This window comes from Melanotaenia boesemani, chromosome 14, assembly GCF_017639745.1.
Source record: "Melanotaenia boesemani isolate fMelBoe1 chromosome 14, fMelBoe1.pri, whole genome shotgun sequence".
In the NCBI taxonomy this organism is placed as follows: Eukaryota; Metazoa; Chordata; class Actinopteri; order Atheriniformes; family Melanotaeniidae; genus Melanotaenia; species Melanotaenia boesemani.
Genome location: NC_055695.1, coordinates 9,637,972 through 9,647,454, shown reverse-complemented (window position 1 = coordinate 9,647,454; position 9,483 = coordinate 9,637,972). Strand labels below are relative to the sequence as shown.

Here is a 9,483-nt window from a genome sequence, read left to right as displayed (position 1 = left end):
TTCTAATACAAGGTTAGCATTATCAACATCAATAAAACTTGCATTATTTCAGTAGAGAGACTTAAAGCTCAGTGGGCTTGTAGTTGATTAACTTCTGTCTTTCACCTCACCAGCCAACTTGGACTCCTTGCAAACAGTTACACAGCAACAACAACCATGGCAACTGCCACAGCACCAGCTCTGCATGGTGCAGGAGAAAGAAATGCTGATTTAATGGAGAAAATAATTGTTCTTGGTGAACTGTGGAGGTTATTATGATATTATCTGAATATTAAGTTTCAATAAATAACTATATATATTATTACATAACTGTGTCTTTTTGTTTTTGTCTTTTTTAACATTTTCAACACCAAAAAGCAACACCATCTATATAAATGACCTAGTTTTGATCTTGTAAGCAACTAGATGCAAAGGGAAATGGTTTGTCAACTAACTTGATAAAATCAATAACATTTCTATTAGGCCTACTACAAATTATTGAAAGTGTTACTGTAACCCCTGGCCACATGGGTACTTACAGTGCACTGTAAAAGTTAAATACATGAATTATAAAATACCATGTAAACATAAACAAATAAGCTATACTTGTGTAACAGAAATGGTGGTCAGTGGTGTAAAAAATAGACGCTATGGATAATTTGATAATTAGCCTGTATTCTTAATTTTTCTTTACTGTCACGTGAATCTATTTGAAAATAAACAAATTTAAATTTAAATTATTCTTTGACTTTTTTTTCACTAAGTGAAGAAGTTTCTTCCATTAATCTTCCCACTGCAGCCACACAGCAGCAGGGGGCAGCTTCTCACATCCATAACGGAACCAGGATGCAGCAGTTTATCACATGGCATCAGCATTGGATTAAAACTCTCTGACACCCGGAGAACTCTGGTGCGTCTCCACACGCAGGAACCAGTATTCCTGCATGGAAGCGGCGCGCTGATATGGTCCTACCTCTGACCCGTTGAAAGACATGCTGTCAGCCGGCAGATGCTGGCTGGCCGCCATGTGGCGGCTACCGACAGGACAACGAAATCCAAATGAATTAGATTATTGGATTGACTGCTACAGATTATAGCTCTCGTTCTTCTTCGATGTTGCAAAAGAAAATCGCATCAATCTGATCAAGTTTTCGGAAATAAAGCCTTCATAAAGGTAAGTATTCCGCATCACTGCTGCTTATTTCTTGTTTTTTCTTGCAGTGCTAATATTTAAATAATATAGTTTAAGGTTTTTTGGGTCGCTGCACATCAAGCAGAGCTGCAACCATCCGAAACAAATAGTTATTTAATGTTAAGTGAAATGTGATTTATTTTATTTTTCATTAGTGTAAACTAAATGAGGAAAACCTTCTGGTACTTTCTTCTGGTAGATGACATTCACTTAGCTGTCTATTCAACTCGGTTTATTGTTGCAAATGAATAGCTGGGGCCTGCAGCTAAAATAGGTTTTGTTATATGAAAATAAACAACCAAACAACTGCAGATTACCTTAAAATGCTAATCTATTTCTCTGTTCTAACAGTTATTTACCTTGAAATAGATTAGCTGGATCATCAAGTTTTTGCTGAGTGGACACAGATATGTTATTAGGTCTGTTCATTCAATTTTACAAGTACTGACAGAAAAAATACACATATCCAATAAAATGTAAACAAGTACCAATTTGCCATTTTTGAATATTAATAGACACAGTTTGATGAAAATAACTTAAATGGACAACTTAGTTCATTTTGGATTGCATAATACCAACCAAGTGAATATGTTAACACTGTGAAATGATGCCACACAACAGTAAGCATTTTAATTTAAGGAGATATAGTAGTAAAAAAAACAAACAAACAAACAAACAAACAAACAAACAAAACAGTTTAAGAAACACACTTTAGCAAGCCAGGTTCTCCATCAATAATGGACCTGCTGTAGCCGTTTTAATCCTCCGTTACAGCTTCTGCTTCTTTTCTGGGCACCAGTCCCCACTGTGATTGTGTTATGTAACAGCCTCGTGCAGCCACTGACAATAGAAGCCACGAAGAAACTGCAACAGGAAACAAACAAGGGTGACAACAGGGTTTTGTTAAATTAAGTCTAAATGGACAACATCATGGCTGAGATTAACTGCCACTGTTATAAACTGTAACTTTAGGCTATGTTTGAAGATAAAAAAGCTCTTTTAACAGCTTTGTTTAGAAATTTTATAGATTAAACTCCTATAAAGTGGCCTTATTCAGTTAAAAAAAACATGTAATGAAGTTTAAGACCCCTTAAATAAGGCAGTCGACTGCTCCAGTGGCAAACACAAAAACTCTACCAGCAGTCGAAAGACAAGTCCGGAAAGTAATACGTAACTTTACAAATTCTTGTTTTAAAAGAGCTGGCTTCCAAAGTCTAGAGTCCTGAGTGATCTGCACCACCTCTGGTCTAATTTGTTTTAGGATACCTGATCGCTGCAATACAGATGAGTTTAAAGAGTCAAACTGTTGATCTATGATATGCAAAACTAGAACGCTTCATTGAGGTGTTGACTGACAAGTGAAACAGGTTATGTTAGAGTCTTTATCTTACAACAGTTTGAATCATATTATTTTTAGGCAATCTTATAATGACAAGGGAATAAAAAAAACAGGGAATATTTTACCTCCTGATGCACTCTTTGTGTTTACTGTCAGAAGGGATGGTATAGATCAAAATAATTTCTAATATTTCAGGTGGACAAAGACAATTAAGCCTGTGGGCAGGCGGTGTAATAGATACGTCCCTGTGTATAAAATTTCATATAAATACAGACTAACAAATTCACTCTTTACAAAAGAGTTTGAAGGACAGAAATATACATTACATATAACACAGCTAACACCTTGTGTCTGGTAAATGATGCCTCTAAAAGTGAGAATACTGTTAGAAATAAATGTGTCACCCTCCCTGATATCAAAATGGCCTGCTCAGCGTCCCCCTGATAGCACACACAGCACAGTGTGGAGAGAGGATGTGCAAATATAAGCAGAAAAGGGCATGAACATAGCCAGCAAAGCAGGAATGCTGTATCATATTGTGTCCATAATCCCCAGATGAAAGCAGAAGCTGATGGGATGCAAGTTTAGAGAAAGATGCACCAACTCATACTGTTGCAGTGCCGCTGTTTTTGTCAAGACAGTAGAGAGACAGATTTGTTGTGTGGACTTAGAGAGACAGAAAGTTTAATCCCCTCTTGTAGGGAGGGAGGAGGGTAAGATAATGCCAGCAGAGAGACTTGCAGACCATTTCCGGCTACTGCGCTGCTGCTATGCCTGATAATCAACTGAAAACATATGCTTTGACTACCTGTGTTTGGTATGATACAAGAATTATATGACTCCTCTTTCTTTTAGGTGTTTCTAACTAAATTATTGATTATATTTTTAAAGACAGTTTAGAATTTGTGAGACCAATTTGTTGGCTGGATGTAGTGATAAAAATAAATAATAAATCTAAACTAATTAAATATAAAGTAAGTGATAATGAAACTATATGAGCTCTAATTTGTAGTTAAGTAAAACTGAAATACTTGAATATTTGTAATATTATCCAGATAAGTATACTTATGTAGACATACTTATTTGAAAGTACCATTAATTGTTGCTTGGTTGTCCTGTTGTTTTGACTGGTAGTGTAGAAGTATGTGCCACTGCAGAGCAATCACGTGGTGGACAGCTTTAACTCAGGACCTATTACCGTTCAAAGCTATTAATACCTTTGAGGGCCTTGCTGAGAAACGATGCAGAGAATTTGCAAGAATTTGTGTAGGAAAAAGTTGTCAGATTGTACAGCCTCAAGATTTGTCTGCATTTTTTTAAAAATGTACATTTAAGGTGCTTGATTTAACAACTCTAAAAAAAAAGTCTGGATGCTGTGTAATAAAAACAAACAGAATTTAATTATTTGCAAAATACATAAACCAATATTGTAGTCATAACAAAATAGAAAAAAGTAAGACATTTTAATATTTGATGAAAAAAAAATGATAATTTAAGTTTAATAACAAAAACAGATCTAAAATGAAGTTGAAACAGAGGCAACAAAAGGCTGGAAAAGAAAAGAAAATAGCTGGAATAACAAGTTACAAGTAATCACAACTTTTCATTCTATTACAAGGAGCAGCATGTGATTTTGTTGTACATTTTTACAATGACAATATAGGCATTCATTCATTTATTAAGTCATTTAGCAACAGCTTTGTAACGCTAGAGAACATCTCAGAGGCAGAGTCTGACTAGTTAAGGTGTTCAGAGGTTCAGCATTAGGAAAAAAACTGTCCACAAGTTCAAGAGTCATTTTCAGAATGTTGTTTCTCAATATAAAGTTGGAAAGACTGAATATATCATCTACAGAACAAAATATCAAAAGATTTGAGGAATCTGGAGACATCTCTGTGTGCAAGGGGCATGGCCAAGAATCAATATTTGATGCCCTTGATCTTTTTGGCCTGCAGGCTGCACTACGTTAAAAATATTCATGATTCTATCATAGAAACCATTTCATGAGCACAGGAACACTTCCAGGAATTATTGTCTGTAGATACAGGTGTCCACAAATGCAGGTTAAACCTCTATCTTGCAAAAAAAAAAAAGTCTGATTTGAACATGATGAACATGAAACTGGCAACTTGTACATCGGGAAAGACAACATCGGTGTTGAAAGGCACATAAAAACATATTCTCCCATCTAAAAGACATCTTTTTCAGTAAAGACCTCACATATTTCAGAGTGGCATTACTAAACTGGATATGAAATCTTTAACAAGGTCCACCAGCTGGTCTCCTCAGTACTTACAGACTGTAGCACAACTGAACGTTGGCAGGTTACCAACAAAGGCTATTTCAGCAACCGTCTTGCAACCTATCTCTACTCAAAGGTCTCTCCAGTCAGTAAAAGCCAGTCCGATGTTGACTCTTATCTATCTCTTGCTCTGCCCACATTCTCTCTTTCTTCTTCTGCAATAATGTCCTGTAGTCCTCACTGAATCAAAATGGCCAAAGTGTTGATATCCAGTTACTGGCAAAGCAAAACACCACAAACCACAAAGCAAAAGACAGATGTAACATGATGCTCTGGGCTGGAAAAAATAGTTTCTCAGCCTTGGGACACTGCAAAGCCTCAACTCCTGAAATGTACCAAATGAATGTCAGTGTGGCATCAAAACAAGTCAGAAGCACAGAGTTTAAGAAGGTTTGGATGCTACACCATGCTAAACACGATCCTGTCCCAACATTCTTTCACACTTGTTGCTGGCATCAAATTCCAGATGAGCTGATATGTTCCTGAGAATTTTGAATTAATTATAACAATAAAAAAAAGTTTAATGTCTGACTTTTAACATTTGTTATGCTTTCTTTAATGGTTTTGAACTGGTTTTTCAACCATTATTCCACTTTTGTATTCAGTGCGATCAATTTTAAGCACAACTTTTAATTTAATTTGAATTTTTATAAAATCAAGATGATTTTTTTTAACCTTTGTTCTTGTCTCATTGTATGCTGATTTATAAATGTTTATGTGTGTGTGTTTCCTCCAGACTGGCAGCCATGCTGACCAGCTTTATTGAAGGTCTCCTCTGCTGCCTCACCTCAAAATCTGCCAACACTGTGGTTCCCGTAGAGACCTCCGAACCTGCAGATGGCTATGAGTTTGTGGAGGTGAAACCAGGCAGAGTTCTGCGAGTTCGACATATCATCCCAGACCGGCTAATGACGGAGGAACCCAATCAGGGTGGAAGTGTTAGCTGCAAAAGAAAGATCACAGTTTACCGTAATGGACAGCTGTTCATTGAGAACTTGGGTGAGAGGGCAAGTGCAGAGCTGAAAACCTGCCAGAACGGAGACACTGAACCAAACAGCACTGTAGAGGTTGAACTGACAGACTGCCATAACGCTTCACCACCTGTCAGCATTCCTGAGGCCCGGTCAAATTCTGTCTCAGCTGGAAACAATGGAGCATCTGAAACAGCAGAAGAAGCGCCTGTCTCTGGACAGGCTGAACAGTCCCAGCAACCCAGGAAGCGCAGGCGGAAACCCAAGCGCACTGTGGTGATTGATTGTGAGAGGAAGATATCAGCCTGTAAAGGGACACATTCAGACTTAGCTCTGTTCTTCATCCACGGGGTGGGAGGCTCCCTGGACATCTGGGGAAGTCAGCTTGACTTCTTTTCCCGTCTTGGTTACGAGGTGATCGCACCAGACCTGGCAGGCCATGGAGCCAGCTCAGCTCCACAGATAGCAGCAGCGTATACTTTCTACGCATTGGCTGAGGATATGAGAATTATCTTCAAGAGATATGCAAGGAAGAGGAATGTCCTCATAGGACATTCTTATGGGTATGTTTAAGATTTTAACATTCACACAGAATAAAGTAGAACTGAAAGAGATAATGTAGGAGGGTTGGGGAAACCATTTATTATTTTTTTAATTTTACTGCACAGAGACATCAGATTGGTTTGTCTACATCTCTGTTAGTGAAAAAAGATCCAACAGTGCAATAAATAAATAAATTCCCTTTAAGATGATTACGCTACATGACTATCTTGTGTCTTCCAGTCTACTTTCTAATCTGCCTTCTGTACTACTTGCCCAGTGTGTCGTTCTGTACGTTCCTGGCCCATGAGTTTCCAGATCAGATTCACAAGATGGTGATGATCAACGGTGGTGGTCCTACAGCTCTGGAGCCCAGCCTCTGCTCCATCTTCAACCTGCCCACCTGTGTGCTTCATTGCCTCTCCCCACTGCTGGCCTGGAGCTTCCTCAAGTAAGAGAAGTGTTCTCTGCTATTCTAATGTAAATTAAGTCCATATAAAGGGATCTTACTGTGGAATTTGAAGATCTTAATCTATTTTTTTTTTTGAGTCCAAAGCCAAAAGTTCAGAATTGCAACCTCCTGAATTAAGAGAGAAAGATTTAATGTGCACATAGTGCTCGAATCCCTCTTCAAACACAGCTGATTACAATTCTATGTAACTTACAGTATTTAATATCCCTCCCTCAGTTAAATCTCAGTTCTGCCTCTGCAGGGCTGGCTTTGCTCGGCAGGGTGCAAAGGAAAAACAGTTGCTGAAAGAGAACAATGCCTTCAATGTGTCGTCATTCGTGTTGCGTGCCATGATGAGCGGGCAGTACTGGCCTGAGGGGGACGAAGTTTACCACGCTGAGCTCACAGTGCCCGTCTTGCTTGTTCATGGTATGCACGACAAGTTTGTCCCTGTAGAAGAGGACCAGCGCATGGCTGAGGTAAGCTGTGTCCAGAATCCAAAGCATTATAATGTAATAACATGATTTTACTAGAATCTTAAATGGCGCAATAGTGTGTGCCAAGTGACTCAAGCAAAATGAATGTACAAGATGGCAAAATGATTCTGTTTTCACAGGAATCAATAGAAATAAGAGGTAATGGCCTAAAATTGCCACATATATTTTCCAAGAAGAATTGCATCTTTATTGTAATTCTGAAATTATATTGGGCCAAATCTTTTTTTTTTTCTTTTTCTGACAGATTAAGGTCTTGAAACTACCTGTTTCATGCAGTAATGAAATTAATAAAAGCATCTATATGGGAGCAAGAAAAGAAAAAGAGTCATAATAAGTTTCCCAGAGTAACAACTACACCTCATTAGCCTCATCTAATGCTGAACAGATCACCTGTAGTAAAAATCACAGTCCTTCTTAATCCTTATAGAACATTTTAGCATCTTTTAGCTCCAAGAGGTCAATGAGCCAAAAATTTCCCTCAGGAGTTGGTGTACACTAAAGGAGAGTGGATGAGCTAGCATCCTTCAAGTGTCCAGAAACATGGTTTATTGCTTTAAGTAAAACAGTGTTTTGTAGTATCTACTGGATGTATCACTAAGCAATCATTTCCCAACAAAATCAGCTAAGAAAATGTAATAATCACTGATGTATTTACAATGTGTTTCTGTTGCACCCAAGTGGATGTTCAGTAGTTTTCTGACCAGGCTAATTAAACCCCAAAATATACAGAGGCAGTTTTTGATCATGACATAAAAATTTAACTTTTCAATAAATATATTGATTATTTCTTTTGTTAGATCCTCCTAATGGCGTTCCTGAAGGTCTTAGAGGATGGTAGTCACATGGTCATGATGGAGTGTCCTGAGGCTGTCAACACACTCTTGCATGAGTTCTTCCTTTGGGAACCAGCCACTCCTACACCCCCAAAGAAAGAGTCCAAAACCCGTCCAGAGACAGCTAAAGCTCAAACTGACAACACCAAGGCCGTGTCTGAGTCTGCCAAGACCCGGCCTGCAACGGCCAGGCAAACTTAATCAGAAAGGGGACGAGTGAGAACGAAAATAACCGAAGATTAAAGCTGATTCAGACTGAAGCTGAAACAGGCCGGCCATGCCTTCCTGAGGCATCGAGCTTGTCTGGCTGGAAGCTGGTTTTGTGGAGGCAGGACACTACAGACATTACTGTAGTTATGGAACATGAGTGGCCGATCCTGGTATTTAAAAGAAATGCACTCAAGGGTTGATTGTGTTGTGGCTTGTCAAGCTGCAAAAGCATAAAAAAGAGTTGAGCCGGACAGAAGTAAAAGTAAATGTGCTGCTTCCTAGAGTGTTGTTCAGTCAAGTTTAGCTGAACAGGGCTCAGCGTTTGAATTGTAACTCAATCTGAAGAACACACATGACATATCACATGCAAAAACTGAGGTATTCAATTTATAAAAAGACACCATGTGTTGTGATACATCAGGGAACTATAAAGGTGGTATTTACTACGTAATACAGTTATAATTATAAATAAATTGACAGTTTAGTTATGTGATGCTACGGGGATGTTTCTGATAATCTTTTTTTTTAAAACCATTTTAAAATGTTGGCGCATGAATGAATGAATGCATATTTAATTTTATATTTAAAAAAGGCCTTAATATAAGTTATCAAATGGGGATTTTTTTTAATGATTTATTTTAATTACAAGTTTTTAAATTGCAAATAGTGGTTACTGATTAACTTATTTAAAAATGTACATTTCACATCTTTAAGCCAGAGTTCTGTAGAAGTCAACCTTTTAATGTCTCGTTCTTCTTATTATTCATCACATTTTTCTTTGAGTTTATGGTATCTAATTAAAAATGTGTGAAAGTAAAAACCTGCTTCTGCATGGTACAGATGTGTAATGCTAAAAGTAGGCATGTTATTCCATCATCACTTCTATTAGAAAGGCTTGACATTTATTTTGAAAGATTTGCAAAGCAATCGTTCCCATGTACAGTAAGTCATCAACTGGGGAGTTAATTGTGATACATTCTCTAAATCTATATATATATATATATATATATATAGTACCTCTTACACTTTTTATTTACTCTAACACTTTGCTGAATGTACCAGCTCTCATTCTCAAGTTCTTGTTATAACACTTTTTATATATCTTGCTTTATATTTGCAGAGAAACACACATCTATTCTTAGCAGAGTTCAGCTTAGATTAATTATCCT

General features: G+C 37.6%; 1 protein-coding gene across 1 annotated transcript; it reads left to right on the top strand.

Moving 5' to 3' along the window:
• Nucleotides 1-854: 854 nt before the first annotated feature.
• Nucleotides 855-8,542, top strand: abhd8b (abhydrolase domain containing 8b). Its single transcript, XM_042006490.1, has 5 exons — nt 855-1,153; nt 5,549-6,346; nt 6,604-6,774; nt 7,037-7,253; nt 8,069-8,542. The coding sequence occupies exons 2-5, from the start codon at nt 5,559-5,561 to the stop codon at nt 8,303-8,305; spliced, it is 1,413 nt and encodes a 470-aa protein (XP_041862424.1). The 5' UTR covers nt 855-1,153; nt 5,549-5,558; the 3' UTR covers nt 8,306-8,542.
• Nucleotides 8,543-9,483: the final 941 nt, after the last annotated feature.

Excerpts from the sequence above, each read along its gene's own strand:
- abhd8b (XM_042006490.1), top strand. The coding sequence starts at position 5,559 with ATGCTGACCAGCTTTATTGAAGGTCTCCTCTGCTGCCTCACCTCAAAA. Across the intron at positions 6,775-7,036 it reads CTGGCCTGGAGCTTCCTCAA|GGCTGGCTTTGCTCGGCAGG; the intron begins GTAAGAGAAGTG and ends CTGCCTCTGCAG. Across the intron at positions 7,254-8,068 it reads AGGACCAGCGCATGGCTGAG|ATCCTCCTAATGGCGTTCCT; the intron begins GTAAGCTGTGTC and ends TTCTTTTGTTAG.